The sequence below is a fragment of the Ranitomeya imitator genome, chromosome 3 (genome assembly GCF_032444005.1).
Source record: "Ranitomeya imitator isolate aRanImi1 chromosome 3, aRanImi1.pri, whole genome shotgun sequence".
NCBI lineage: Eukaryota > Metazoa > Chordata > Amphibia > Anura > Dendrobatidae > Ranitomeya > Ranitomeya imitator.
The window spans coordinates 112,762,994-112,778,998 of NC_091284.1; the positions used below are offsets into that span (position 1 = coordinate 112,762,994).

The 16,005-nt window shown below is 45.6% G+C and overlaps 1 protein-coding gene across 1 annotated transcript; it reads right to left on the reverse strand.

Moving 5' to 3' along the window:
- Positions 1-4,455: 4,455 nt before the first annotated feature.
- On the reverse strand, positions 4,456-12,150 carry TMEM97 (transmembrane protein 97). Its single transcript, XM_069761291.1, has 3 exons — positions 11,963-12,150; positions 8,460-8,604; positions 4,456-6,997 (listed from the first exon to the last, which is right to left on the reverse strand). The coding sequence occupies exons 1-3, from the start codon at positions 12,080-12,082 to the stop codon at positions 6,747-6,749; spliced, it is 516 nt and encodes a 171-aa protein (XP_069617392.1). The 5' UTR covers positions 12,083-12,150; the 3' UTR covers positions 4,456-6,746.
- Between the last annotated feature and the right edge of the window lie 3,855 nt (positions 12,151-16,005).

Sequence of the window (16,005 nt, forward strand, 5' to 3'; positions counted from 1 at the left end):
GAAGATGCTGCTCTGGTGAAGCAGATGGAATGATAGTTGGAGCGGTCTGTGACTGCTCTGAGCCAGCAAATATCCCTGACGTTTAGAACGGGCAGATGGTTAGCAACTACCTGACTGTAAGTTCTTTAACCTAAATGCAAAAAGTAACAAAAGTTGTAAAGAGTCATTGTCTGATTAAGTTTTTGTGCTACATGTTTTTTTTCTTTAATTTTGCCACTTTTGCTTTTCTTATTTGCCACCGGAAACATCCAGTTTTGATCCAAGTGATGGATCAAACGCACCCATTCACATCAATGGGTCCGTGAAAGAAAGAAAATGGACCCAAAAATTGTTGTAAAGTTTTCTCTGAATACCCCATATGTTGTGGAAAACTACTATTTGGGCGCACAGCAGGGCTCTGAAGGGAACAAGCGACTTTTTGGAGCACAGACTTTGATGCAATGGTCTGTGCGCACCATGTGACGTTTGGAGAACCCCTGATATGCCTAAACAGTGTTAACCCCCCACATGTGACCCTATTTTGGAAACTAAACTCCCACCACCCCAAAGGAATTTATCTAGCTGTCTGGTCAGCACCTTGAACACCCCCCCCCAGATGCTTCACAGAAATTTATAACATTGAACCGTGAAAAATGATGTAAAATGTATCTATGTACAGTCATGGCCAAAAGTATTGACACCCCTGCAATTCTGTCAGATAACTCAGTTTCTTCCTGAAAATGATTGAAAACACAAATTATTTGGTATTATTATCTTCATTTAATTTATCTTAAATGAAAAAGCACAAAAAGAATTGTCCTAAAGCCAAACTGGATATAATTCCACACCAAACATAAAACGGGGTGGACAAAAGTATTGGCACTGTTTGAAAAATCATGTGATGCTTCTCTAATTTGTGTAATTAACAGCACCTGTAACTTACCTGTGGCACCTAACAGGTGTTGGCAATAGCTAAATCACACTTGCAGCCAGTTGACATGGATTAAAGTTGACTCAACCTCTGTCCTGTGTCCTTGTGTGTACCACATTGAGCATGGAGAAAAGAAAGAAGACCAAAGAACTGTCTGAGGACTTGTGAGGAAGCATGAGCAATCTCAAGGCTACAAGTCCATCTCCAAAGACCTGAATGTTCCTGTGTCTACCGTGCGCAGTGTCATCAAGAAGTTTAAAGCCCATGGCACTGTGGCTAACCTCCCTAGATGTGGACGGAAAAGAAAAATTGACATTTCAAAGCAAGATTGTGCGGATGTTGGATAAAGAACCTCGACTAACATCCAAACAAGTTCAAGCTGCACTACAGTCCGAGGGTACAAACGTGTCATCCCGTACTATCCGTCGGCGTCTGAATGAATAGGGACTGTATGGTAGGAGACCCAGGAAGACCCCACTTCTTACCCCGAGACATAAAAAAGCCAGGCTGGAGTTTGCCAAAACTTACCTGAAAAGGCCTAAAATGCTTTGGAAGAATGTTCTCTGGTCAGATGAGACAAAAGTAGAGCTTTTTGGGCAAAGGCATCAACATAGAGTTTACAGGAAAAAAAAGAGGCATTCAAAGAAAAGAACACGGTCCCTACAGTCAAACATGGCAGAGGCTCCCTGATGTTTTGGGGTTGCTTTGCTGCCTCTGGCACTGGACTGCTTGACCGTGTGCATGGCATTATGAAGTCTGAAGACTACCAACAAATTTTGCAGCATAATGTAGGACCCAGTGTGAGAAAGCTGGGTCTCCCTCAGAGGTCATGGGTCTTCCAGCAGGACAATGACCCAAAACACACTTTAAAAAGCACTAGAAAATGGTTTGAGAGAAAGCACTGGAGACTTCTAAGGTGGCAGCAATGAGTCCAGACCTGAATCCCATAGAACACCAGTGGAGAGATCTAAAAATGGCAGTTTGGAGAAGGCGCCCTTCAAATATCAGGGACCTGGAGCAGTTTGCCAAAGAAGAATGGTCTAAAATTCCAGCAGAGCATTGTAAAAAACTCATTGATGGTTACCGGAAGCGGTTGGTCGCAGTTATTTTGGCTAAAGGTTGTGCAACCAAGTATTAGGCTGAGGGTGCCAATACTTTTGTCTGGCCCATTTTTGGAGTTTTGTGTGAAATGATCAATGTTTTGCTTTTTGCTTCATTCTCTTTTGTGTTTTTTTCACTTAAGACAAATTAAATGAAGATAATACCAAATTTGTGTTTGCAATCATTTTCAGGAAGAAACTGAGTATTATCTGACAGAATTGCAGGGGTGTCAATACTTTTGGCCATGACTGTAGAGGTAAAAACGTTATCCAGCATTGGGTGCAGCAACTCCCAAACAATTTTCCCACTTACCCCCAAGACAGGGGACAGGGGCATTCAATCTGAATGTCTTTCCCTTCGTTGACCCTAAATCTGTGGGTGTACCCTGAGGTACTCTCGCACAGCTTGTACAGATTAATTCCATACCTGGTCCTCTGACTGGGCAGTTACTGATGGAATTTTAGCCTCCCTTTGAAATGAACCAGAGATTCATCTATACAGGTGCCCCTCTGGGGTGTGCACGCCTCTGCAAATTTTCTGCTGAAGTGTTCAACCACCGGCCAAATTTTATATAGACTGTCAAAGTTTGAATTGTCTCAGGGAGGACCCTGCGCATTATCACTATAATGCAAAACATTTTTGGATCATTTCAAATCATGTCCTTGTCTTTGCCATGCAGAATACCGGTGTACTGTAGAGAATATCAGTACTCCAGTATTGCAGAAGCTCTGGTTTTCAGATTATGCCCATATGCAGCACAATTCCTCAAAATGTCGCTGCTGCATTTACAGGGGTCCATCTGGTGTATGATTTTGGGTAAAAAAAATTGAAGGGCATACAAATTTGTCTAGGCCACCAAAAGCTTTATTATTTCCTCCCCGAAAAATAATTTGAGAAAGTAAATTTCAGTGAGGCCAGTAGAGTCACATTATATTCCCGAGCTGCCCATGAAATCTGGATTAACAGGCTAATAATTTTCTGGGGGTGGAATCCATATGGGATCGATAGCTGTTTCCTCCCGCTTTTCTTTTATTGACCGCTCTGGCTTCATAGGACCAGAGAAAGGTGAAGATAGATGGAAAACAAGCAGGTGGGAAGGTGTATGTAAATATTTGGCCCTGCTGTGAAGCACCGAGCACCTGTACTTGATTTGAACAGTCATTATGTGCCGACAGAGTCCCTTTAAAATATCGCCATTCTCAGCAGCACATTGTCCTGTTATAAGGAGGCGGCATATCGCTATTCTCAGCAGCACACTGTCCTCTGTGAGAAGGAGGCGGCATATCGCTATTCTCAGCAGCACACTGTCCTCTGTCAGGAGGCGGCATATCGCTATTCTCAGCAGCACATTGTCCTCTGTGAGAAGGAGGCGGCAGATCGCTATTCTCAGCAGCACATTGTCCTCTGATAAGGAGGCGGCGTATCGCTATTCTCAGCAGCACATTGTCCTCTGATAAGGAGGCGGCGTATCGCTATTCTCAGCAGCACATTGTCCTCTGATAAGGATGCGGCGTATCGCTATTCTCAGCAGCACATTCTCCTCTAATAAGGAAGCGGCGTATTGCTATTCTCAGCAGCACATTGTCCTCTGATAAGGACGCGGCGTATCGCTATTCTCAGCAGCACACTGTCCTCTGTGAGGAGGCGGCGGTATCACTATTCTCAGCAGCACATTGTCCTCTGTGAGAAGGAGGCGGCATATCGCTATTCTCAGCAGCACATTGTCCTCTGATAAGGAGGTGGCGGTATCACTATTCTCAACAGCACATTGTCCTCTGATAAGGAGGCGGCGTATCGCTATTCTCAGCAGCACATTGTCCTCTGATAAGGATGCGGCGTATCGCTATTCTCAGCAGCACATTGTCCTCTGTAATAAGGAGGGAGAGTATCGCTATTCTCAGCAGCACATTGTCCTCTGTAATAAGGAGGGAGAGTATCGCTATTCTCAGCAGCACATTGTCCTCTGATAAGGATGCGGCGTATCGCTATTCTCAGCAGCACATTGTCCTCTGTAATAAGGAGGGAGAGTATCGCTATTCTCAGCAGCACATTGTCCTCTGTAATAAGGAGGCAGCATATCGCCATTCTCAGCAGCACATTGTCCTCTGTAATAATGAGGCAGCATATCGCTATTCTCAGCAGCACTGTAGAGAAGAATGGCAGCCTATCTGCACATAATGTATTAGTGATTCTTGTGCGCTGATTACGCTCAGCCTGTTTACACAAGCCATTAAACAACTGACGGTAAGCAAACAAGCAGCTGCTCAGCAGTCATTTACTGATGCAAGTCAGGTGGTATAAACCCACCTTTACAAACCGTGGCCCTCTTGGCTCCAGGCGCCCAAATAATATTTACTGTCTGGTCTTGATGATCTACTGAAACAGATATGAATCCTGCTGACCAAATACAAGGGACCGAAACTTTCGAGAACTACATGATAAAATATTTGAAAAATACATTTTTTATTTAGTAAACTGTATGAAAGATTAAGTGATTTTTTTCCCCCCAATATTTGTAAATATATATATAAAAAAAATTAAAAAGTTTACTAACCTGGAGTCCAAAACATACGGTACATAGTAGAGCAAAACAAAGTACGGTAATCACATACAATTTTCAGTCTTTTTGAAAAATTTTGTAATATAGGAAATTGTCACTTGCTGGTGTTCTACAGATCTCCCCTAAACATGTGGTCCGCCAATGTCTGGAATGAAAAGCACAAATTAAGGGTCTGTAGCTCATCATATTAAGCCCAAATTCACATGGGCACTGAATTCTGCAGACCGGTCATCCCTGCAAATTGTGGACATGACTGGCTCCCCATACAGCACCATGTGCTTGTCCACATAGCTTATGTCCGAAACCTGCAAAACAGGATTTGGGCGTATGTGCTAATGGGGCCATTGACTTTAATGATGCTGACGGAGTGCATAATTTTCAGCCATACACACCTAGGTGGGCAGGAAGATCTAGTATCCTTGCTGTAGACAACTAGGTGTATTCGGCCAAAAATGGATGTACGAAAGAGCACACTGACTGTCTGAATCAGTAAAGTCAATGGCACCATTAGCGCATACACCCACATCGTTTTTTTTTTTTTTTAGAAGTGGGGGGTTGGGGGGTTCAGCTGTAAGTCCTGACGCAGCCACTAAATGAGGAGCAAACGCTTTGTGAAAGTAGCCTCAAAGATAACCCGCTGCTGCCAGTGGCCATCAAATGTGTATGGGGGGCTTTAGTGGTCCAGTCCTTTCAGCCAATCAGAAGTCTCCCAGCTTTTTCTTACAGCAAACATTTTCAGATACAGCAACTGCACGTCTTGTTTCCTAAAATTTTGCACCAGTGTCTACAGAGGTTTCAGAACATTACAGAGAGCATGCAGATGGGAAGAGGCCATAAAAATGGAAATCTCAGTTTCTCTTGCTTCATCCATTGCAATCTTTTCCCTTTTTTATGGACTCACATTAGCATTGTGTAAACAAGACCCAATAGATAAGAACATGGTCATGTAAAGGCCCCTTCACATTAAGCGACGCTGCAGCGATACAGACAACGATCCGGATCGCTGCAGCGTCGCTGTTTGGTTGCTGGAGAGCTGTCACACAGACCGCTCTCCAGCGACCAACGATGCCGGTAACCAGGGTAAACATCGGGTTACTAAGCGCAGGGCCGCGCTTAGTAACCCGATGTTTACCCTGGTTACCATCCTAAAAGTAAAAAAAACAAACAGTACATACTTACCTAACGCTGTCTGTCCCCGGCGCTCTGCTTCTCTGCACTCCTCCTGTACTGGCTGTGAGCACAGCGGCCGGAAAGCAGAGCGGTGACGTCACCGCTCTGCTTTCCGGCTGACCGACGCTCACAGCCAGTACACAGGAGGAGTGCAGAGCACAGCGCCGGGGACAGACAGCGGTAGGCAAGTATGTAGTGTTTGTTTTTTTAACTTTTAGGATGGTAACCAGGGTAAACATCGGGTTACTAAGCGCGGCCCTGCGCTTAGTTACCCGATGTTTACCCTGGTTACCAGTGAAGACATCGCTGGATCGGTGTCACACACGCCGATCCAGCGATGTCCACGGGAGATCCAGCGACGAAATAAAGTTCTGGACTTTGTTCAGCGACCAACGATGGCACAGCAGGGGCCTGATCGTTGGTCGCTGTCACACATAGCGATTTCCTTAACGATATCATTGCAACGTCACCAAAAGCAACGATATCGTTATGTGTGAAGGTACCTTAACTGAACAATCATTATCAGAGATAACTTTATCCGTTATCTTTGTCCTTCACCCGTTATCATATTGCAATAAGACTTTGGCACAGACAGACAAAACTTAAAAATGGCAATCAAAAGACAATTTTCCATTATTCATATTGTTACACTCGATCGCACTTCTCTCCTATCGCATACTAACATACGGCCAACAGCCATGATTTTAGATGGCCAAGACTAGGACAGCATCAAAACAAAACAGAGAAAATGTCATTAACAACCTTGATTGGAAAACGATTTTCATGCTTTGGCCTAATGGAGAATTGTATCTATGGACATTCACGTGTAAAGTAGGACCATTTGTGACATTTTTCTTATTTTACATAGGTGAACACCAGATGTTAGTCCAACTAAAAAGAAAAATTAAAAACAGTAAAAGTGATTTCATTTAGGAGCATCACCGTCCATAATTCTCCAACATTAGGTTGTATTAAGATGCTTTATCTTCCAGTCTTCCATTGTCTTTACTTTCTCTTCCGCTTTTCTTCTTTAGAATATCGAGGACTGAACAACATGGTGAGCAGGATGAGCAGCGGGATCACCAGGTATGGGGAGTAAATGGATACCAGGGTTAGACGCTCCTGCTGGCTTGGAGAATCTACTTGGCTTGTTTTTGGGAAGTCACCATAAAGAAGCTGTGCAAGAATGGGAAAAACTGTAGTGGCTACATGGGATGAGTAGACAATGGCAGGAATTCGGATCCAGCGACATCCCCCTGAATATGGAAGCAGGAGAAATAGAATTAGTCTGACTCTTCACTGATAAAAGCTTGTAATACTCATGGTTATCAGTTCAAAGGCCGAACGTGATTACTGACGGCCCAACGTCCAAGGAGCAGAGAAGAAAGAGCATTCCCAGAACAAACCAAAGGAAAGCAAGGCATGGACTAAACACTGAGAAATTACGGGGGCTAGCCAACTCATTTAATGTTTTATATAAAGATGGTATAAAACAAGAATATATAAACAATATTCACCCATTTTCCTCTAACGATCCAACACTAATGCTTGGGCAATCTTCCGAGTCTGTGTGCGCCTGCACCGGTCACATACTAATCGCTTGTAATCAGTGGCCTCAGCAGTCACATGTAGCAGTACTGGCATCGCGGCTCTCATTGCCTAGCGGTGATGCCAGTGATTAAGCACCTGGCTCCTGTGGCCAGTGATTGCCTGTGACTGACCACTTGTAAAATTAGACTGGGAGGACGACTACCATAGGATTGGATTGCAGGTAGTTGCTTCAAATCAATTCGTAGGACCCAGTCCAGCAGCCAAGTCGGTGTTCTGTGCCGTCCGATGGGAACAGAGAACCTCCTCCTAACTTCTGACATCCATAGCTCTTATTCTGATTAGCCGGCCTAATGACACATGCATCAGGCCACACGATAATATCACGCCAGGCAGGCCAATAAAATTTTTTAAAAAAAGCTCGGGGCACTCTATGGCAAGAGACAGTTCGCAGGGCTCCTGTCCGAAGGCCACAGATTACAGACCTTGCCCTAATTAATTTGCTGCAACTCTGTGGTTTAAAGGGAACGTGTGACTTGTCTCATACTGATCTAGCCATAACCACCGGCCGGCACGTCAACCGATACATCGGCTCTGGAATGTTGGGGAATCTCAGAGAAAAATATCCCACAATCGAGCAGCCAGACTCAGATTCATCCTGATCGTGGGTCTGGGCAGCGCGAACTGACTGACAAGTTTCCATGTAAATCATTCTAAATCCACAGTTTAATCCTGAGAAACCCCTTAAAGGGTGGTACATGACTAAGAATAAACCCCCAAACATGGTCTTTTATGAAGCTGATCTGCAGACACCCGTAGTGTGGTTTCTGGAAGAAAGTAGCCATGAGTTCTCTAATCCCGAACAACGCGTTTTAGATTTGTAGGGGTATATTCACATGAAAAGCCGAGATCTGCAGCTTATTGTATGGGTATTACTCTAGTGAAAATGTGACTTCTCTGCAAAGAATCTGCATGAATACTAGGAATGCTCCAGATTACATCTGCGGTACAGTCATTATTCTGCACAGATTATTTCCACAGCACACGTACCTTCACCTGCATTGCTCTAAATTTTGGCCTCATCAAGGCACAGAATAGGAATCGTTCCCACCATGGGTGAGCATCGTCTTAGGATAACTTCAGGACATTAAGTGACTGGATCATACCCACCTTTCAAGAAAGCATATGCAGCCACAAAGAAGAATGGAAGCTGCAAGATGGCTTCACAATATACAAAGCTCTTAAACCATGGTGGGGGGTTCATCATCAGGTGGTCTTTAAAGGTGACAGCATACCATTTCATCACATCAAGCAGCTGAAAAACAAAGTGGCACAAACATTTTTAATATGAACAAATCTTGCCTGTAGTTTCTGAGCATTATGAAATGTCATAAGCTTTGACCAGTGAGGGTCCGGGCTGCTGAGACCCTCATTGATTGCTGAAATTAAGGTGACAAATCACCTGGATAATTGCAATGTCCCTTCAAAAGGATAGGAGGCCACAGGTTCATATCAATGAAGGTCTCAGCACCCGGACCCCACTGATGAAAGACTCTCACATGCCGGAGCTTTTTATAATTACGGTAGATTGGTGAGGGTCCGAGTATTGGTGCCACCCCCACAAGCTGATGAGGCGGTGGTGCTCAGTCTACAGGTTGCAGGCTCGCTCGTCCTTGAATGTTCCATGATTTTTTTTTTTAACCACCTGTGCTAGATAAACTAGATATTGCAGCGCTGTTCCATTAAAGTGAATAAGAAAACAATGTGTCACCTCTGAGAAAAGTACCAGCCAACCGGCACGTTGCTGTAACCGGGCGCCGCAGCCTTTTCCGAAAGCTGATCAGCGGTGGTAACGATAGCCGGACCCCAACTATAGAACACTGAATGACCAAATTCTAAAGGCTGGATGTTCCCTTTAAGTGTTCCAGGCAGTGAGCGGCCGGCAGAGATCGCACCTGGCTTCTTCTAAAGGTACCTTCACACTCAGCAACTTTACAACGAGAACGACAACGATCCGTGACGTTGCAGCATCCTGGATAGCGATCTCATTGTGCTTGACACGCAGCAGCAATCTGGATCCCGCTGTGCCATCGCTGGTCGGAGCTAGAAGTCCAGAACTTTATTTCGTCGTCAGGTCGGCGTGTATCGTCATGTTTGACATCAAAAGCAACGATGCCAGCAACGTTTTACATGGAGCTAACAACCAGCGAGAACGATAAGTGAGTCGCCGTTACATCACTGGATCGCTCCTGCATCGTTCTGGAGTTGCTGTGTTTGACGTCTCTACAGCGACCTAAACAGTGACGCTGCAGCGATCGGCTCGTTGTCTATATCGCTGCAGCGTCACTGAGTGTGACGGTACCTTTAGACACGTACAGGACACGCTCCATACACGGGCAAGCTCCTCTGATCATACGCTGCCCATGGAACACTGCAGAACGGCCCAGCGAGTACCGGGGGCGTCCGGCTCAGAATATGGGGCAATTGTGAAGAACTGGGGTCAGACCTGCAGACCTCCACGTGCTCTGACCCAGTCATGTGACGTAGCGCCCACCAAAGAGTGCAGCCATGACGCGCTATGGGGCACTAGGGTTAGACTCACACACAGCAGATTGGCTGCAGAAACGTTTTAGAACCTTTTTCTTCATCAGACAACAGGAAACCGCGTCCAGGACTGTCTACAGCAAACGGGACCCTCGTGAATCCCCCCAAGTAAGTGAGGAGCCGCTGCTGCGCTGTTAACCCTTCATTATAGGAGAGGAGCGGCTGCTGCGCTGTTAACCCTTCATTATAGGTGAAGAGCTGCTGCGCTGTTAACCCTTCATTATAGGAGAGGAGCCGCTGCTGCGCTGTTAACCCTTCATTATAGGAGAGGAGCCGCTGCTGCGCTGTTAACCCTTCATTATAGGTGAAGAGCTGCTGCGCTGTTAACCCTTCATTATAGGAGAGGAGCCGCTGCTGCGCTGTTAACCCTTCATTATAGGTGAAGAGCTGCTGCGCTGTTAACCCTTCATTATAGGTGAGGAGCCGCTGCTGTGCTGTTAACCCTTCATTATAGGTGAAGAGCTGCTGCGCTGTTAACCCTTCATTATAGGTGAAGAGCTGCTGCGCTGTTAACCCTTCATTATAGGTGAAGAGCTGCTGCGCTGTTAACCCTTCATTATAGGTGAAGAGCTGCTGCGCTGTTAACCCTTCATTATAGGTGAAGAGCTGCTGCGCTGTTAACCCTTCATTATAGGTGAAGAGCTGCTGCGCTGTTAACCCTTCATTATAGGTGAAGAGCTGCTGCGCTGTTAACCCTTCATTATAGGTGAAGAGCTGCTGCGCTGTTAACCCTTCATTATAGGTGAAGAGCTGCTGCGCTGTTAACCCTTCATTATAGGTGAAGAGCTGCTGCTGCGCTGTTAACCCTTCATTATAGGTGAAGAGCTGCTGCTGCGCTGTTAACCCTTCATTATAGGAGAGGAGCCGCTGCTGCGCTGTTAACCCTTCATTATAGGTGAAGAGCTGCTGCGCTGTTAACCCTTCATTATAGGTGAAGAGCTGCTGCGCTGTTAACCCTTCATTATAGGTGAAGAGCTGCTGCGCTGTTAACCCTTCATTATAGGTGAAGAGCTGCTGCGCTGTTAACCCTTCATTATAGGTGAAGAGCTGCTGCGCTGTTAACCCTTCATTATAGGTGAAGAGCTGCTGCGCTGTTAACCCTTCATTATAGGTGAAGAGCTGCTGCGCTGTTAACCCTTCATTATAGGTGAAGAGCTGCTGCGCTGTTAACCCTTCATTATAGGTGAAGAGCTGCTGCGCTGTTAACCCTTCATTATAGGAGAGGAGCCGCTGCTGCGCTGTTAACCCTTCATTATAGGTGAAGAGCTGCTGCGCTGTTAACCCTTCATTATAGGTGAGGAGCCGCTGCTGTGCTGTTAACCCTTCATTATAGGTGAAGAGCTGCTGCGCTGTTAACCCTTCATTATAGGTGAGGAGCCGCTGCTGTGCTGTTAACCCTTCATTATAGGTGAAGAGCTGCTGCGCTGTTAACCCTTCATTATAGGTGAGGAGCCGCTGCTGTGCTGTTAACCCTTCATTATAGGTGAGGAGCCGCTGCTGCGCTGTTAACCCTTCATTAAAGGTGAGGAGCCGCTGCTGCGCTGTTAACCCTTCATTATAGGTGAGGAGCCGCTGCTGCGCTGTTAACCCTTCATTATAGGTGAGGAGCCGCTGCTGCGCTGTTAACCCTTCATTATACGTGAGGAGCCGCTGCTGTGCTGTTAACCCTTCAATATAGGTGAGGAGCCGCTGCTGCTCCTCCATTAACTCTTCACTGGCTGCTGCTGTGCCATTAACCCTTCATTATAGGCGAGGAGCTGCTGCTGCACTGTTAACCCTTCACTGTGGGTGCGTTCTCCAATCACTGCCCCACGCACCATTGCTGCAGTGTAATGTGACTCCGTTCACCACACACAAGAACAATGGCGGCGTCCGCCAGCAGCATCACTGGTAACCCGGAGATATTATGCACCAAGTGCCGCCATAATGGAGCAGTTGCTCCCGGCAATCAGTCGGGTTTCCCCTTTCCTCTCACAGCGGTGTTGCTGAATCCCCCATTGTAGTGTGTGGGCCCCTGGTAACCAGCACTGGGGAATGAGCCGCACAGTCCACACCGCCCGGACACTCACCTGCTGCGGGTACCAGCCGGCGGGCAGGACGGGCTGCAGGTCCACCAACAGGGTGATGGGGATGTGGGAGAAGAAGTAGAGGAAGAACAGCAGCTCCAGCAGGCGGGTGACGGAGGCCATGGTGTCCGGGGAGCAGCGCCGAGCAGACGGCGGGCACAGCTGTCACCGCGCACACCACACTGCGAGCTCCGCCTACTGCCACTACCGGCCAATCACAGCACAGCTCGTCAGATCACATGGCAATGGGAGGAAAAAACAACGTGTACGTCTATCTTAACCCCTTAGTGACAGAGCCAATTTGGTACTTAATGACCAGGCCAATTTTTGCAATTCTGACCACTGTCACTTTATGAGGTTATAACTCTGGAACGCTTCAACGGATCCCGCTGATTCTGAGACTGTTTTTTTGTGACATATTGTACTTCATGTTAGTGGTAACATTTCTTCAATATTACTTGCGATTATTTATGAAAAAAACGGAAATATGGCGAAAATTTTTAAAATTTTGCAATTTTCAAACTTTGTATTTTTATGCCCTTAAATCAGAGATATGTCACGAAAAGTAGTTAATAAATAACATTTCCCACATGTCTACTTTACATATGCACAATTTTGGAAACAAAATTTTTTTTTGTTAGGGAGTTATAAGGGTTAAAAGTTGACCAGCAATTTCTCATTTTTACAACACCATTTTTTTTAGGGACCACATCACATTTGAAGTCATTTTGAGGGGTCTATATGATAGAAAATAATGAAGTGTGACACCATTCTAAAAACTACACCCCCTTAAGGTGCTCAAAACCACATTCAAGAAGTTTATTAACCCTTTACGTGCTTCACAGGAACTGAAACAATGTGGAAGGAAAAAATGAACATTTAACTTTTTTTTGCAAACATCTTAATTCAGAACCATTTTTTTTATTTTCACAAGTGTAAAAACAGAAATGTAACCATAAATTTTGTTATGCAATTTCTCCTGAATACGCCGATACCCCATATGTGGGGGTAAACCACTGTTAGGGCGCACCGCAGAACTTAGAAGTGAAGGAGTGCCGTTTGACTTTTTCAATGCAGAATTGGCTGGAATTGAGATTGGACGCCATGTCACGTTTAGAGAGCCCCTGATGTACCTAAACAGTGGAAACCCCCCACAAGTGACACCATTTTGGAAACTAGACCCCTTAAGGAACTTATCTAGATGTGTGGTGAGCACTTTGAACCCCCAAGTGCTTCACAGAAGTTTATAACGTAGAACCGTGAAAATAAAAAAATCACTTTTGTTTACACAAAAATGATCTTTTCGCCCACAAATTCTTATTTTCACAAGGGTAACAGGAGAAATTAGACCACAAAAGTTGTTGTGCGATTTCTCCTGAATACGTCGATACCCCATATGTAAGGGTAAACCACTGTTAGGGCGCACCGCAGAGCATGGAAGTGAAGGAGTGCCGTTTTACTTTTTCAATGTAGAATTGGCTGGAATTGAGATTGGACACCATGTCGCGTTTGCAGAGCCCCTGATGTGCCTAAACAGTGGAAACCCCCCACAAGTGACCCCATTTTGGAAACTAGACCCCTTAAGGAACATATCTAGATGTGTGATGAGCACTTTGAACCCCCATGTGCTTCACAGAAGTTTATAATGTAGAGCCGTGAAAATAAAAAATAAATTTTTTTTTCCACAAAAAAGATTTTTTAGCCCCCAAGTTTTTATTTTCACAAGGGTAACAAGAGAAACTGGACACCAAAAATTGTTGTCCAATTTGTCCTGAGTATGATGGTACCCCATATGTGGGGGTAAACCACTGTTTGGGCGCACGGCAGAGCTCGGAAGGGAAGGAGCGCCTTTTTGGAATGCAGACTTTGATAGAATGGTCTGTGGGCATTATGTTGCGATTGCAGAGCCCCTGATGTACCTAAACTGTAGTAACCCCACACAAGTGACCCCATTTTGGAAACTAGACCCCCCAAGGAACTTATCTAGATGTGTGGTGAGAACTTTGAATGCCCAAGTGCTTCACAGAAGTTTAGAATGCAGAGTCGTGAAAATAAAAAATATTTTTTTTTTCACAAAAAAGATATTGTAGCCCCCAAGTTTTTATTTTCACAAGGGTAACAAGAGAAATTGGACCCCAGAAGTTGTTGTCCAATTTATCCCGAGTACGCTGATGCCCCATATGTGGGGGTAACCCACTGTTTGGGTGCACGGCAGAGCTCAGAAGGGAGGGAGCACCATTTGACTTTTTGAGTGCAAAATTGGCTGTCGTGTTTGGAGACCCCCTGATGTACCTAAACAGTGGAAACCCCCCAATTCTAGCTCCAACCCTAACCCCAACACACCCCTAACCCTAATCCCAACCTGATCCATAATCCTAATCACTAACCCTAACCATAATCACAACCCTTACCCCAAAACAACCCTAATGTCAACCCTAACCATAACCCTAATCAAAACCCTAAATCTAACACACCCCTAATCCTAATCTCAACCCTAACCTCAAACCTAACCCTAATCCCAATACACCCCTAATCACAACCCTAACCTTAACCCTAATCCCAAACCTAACCCTAATCCCAAGCGTAACCCTAATGCCAACCCTAACCCTAATACCAACCCAAATCCAAACCCTAACCCTAATCCCAGCTCTAACCCTAACTTTAGCCCCAACCCTAGCCCTAACTGTAGCCCCAACCCTAACCCTAGCCCTAAGGCTACTTTCACACTTGCGTCGTTTGGCATTCCGTCGCAATCCGTCGTTTTGGACAAGAAACGGATCCTGCAAATGTGCCCGCAGGATGTGTTTTTTGCCCATAGACTTGTATTGCCGAAGGATCGTGACAGATGGCCACACGTCGCGTCCGTCGTGCACTGGATCAGTTGTGTTTTGGCGGACCGTCGGCACAAAAAAACGTTCAATGAAACGCTTTTTTGTACGTCGCATCCGCCATTTCTGACCGCGCATGCGTGGCCGTAACTCCGCCCCCTCCTCCCCAGGACATAGATTGGGCAGCGGATGCGTTGAAAAACTATAGCTGCTGCCCACGTTGTGCACAATTTTCACAACGTGCGTCGGTATGTCGGGCCGACGCATTGCGACGGCTGTTATGATTAGGCAATTCAGTACCACAGTGAACATAGAGGTCAGAGCACATACAGTGATCTGACAATAATCCAAAAACATAGAACGAGCTCTGAGACGTGGGAACTCTGTTGACCGCAATCCCTAATCCTATCCAACAACACTAGAGGCAGCCGTGGATTGCGCCTAACGCTACCTTTGCAACTCGGCACAGCCTGAGAAACTAGCTAGCCTGAAGATAGAAAATAAGCCTACCTTGCCTCAGAGAAATACCCCAAAGGAAAAGGCAGCCCCCCACATATAATGACTGTGAGTAAGATGAAAAGACAAACGTAGAGATGAAATAGATTTATGTTGTGAGTTCTGTTTTTGGGCTCCCTCTGGTGGTTACTGATGGTACTGGGTGACTTGTCTTTCCTGGGTTTCTGGGTTCCACCTGTTCCATCAGCATATGGGAGTTTCCTATTTAACCTGGCTTTGCTGGCATTTCCTCGCCGGTTATCAATGTATCCAGTGTGTCTTGTTACCTCTGCTCCCTGCTCCTAGAACCTTCTGGACAAGCTAAGTTTGGATTTTCCTGTTTTGTGTTTTGCTTAATTTGGTTTTTAGTCCAGCCTGCAGATATGTGTTTCTCTGCTGCTGGTTGCTCTAGTGGGCTGAAATTGCTTTTCATGTACCATGAGTTGGCACATGAGTTCAAGTAATTTCAGGATGGTTTTTTGAAGGGTTTTTCGCTGACCGCGCAGTTCACTTTTGTATCCTCTGCTATCTAGCTTTAGCGGGCCTCATTTTGCTGAAACTGTTTTCATACTACGTATGTGCTTTCCTCTCATTTCACCGTCATTATATGTGGGGGGCTGCTATTTGCTGTGGGGTATTTCTCTGGAGGCAAGAGAGGTCTGTGTTTCTTCTGATAGGGGAAGTTAGATCTTCGGCTGGAGCGAGACGTCTAGGATCATCGTA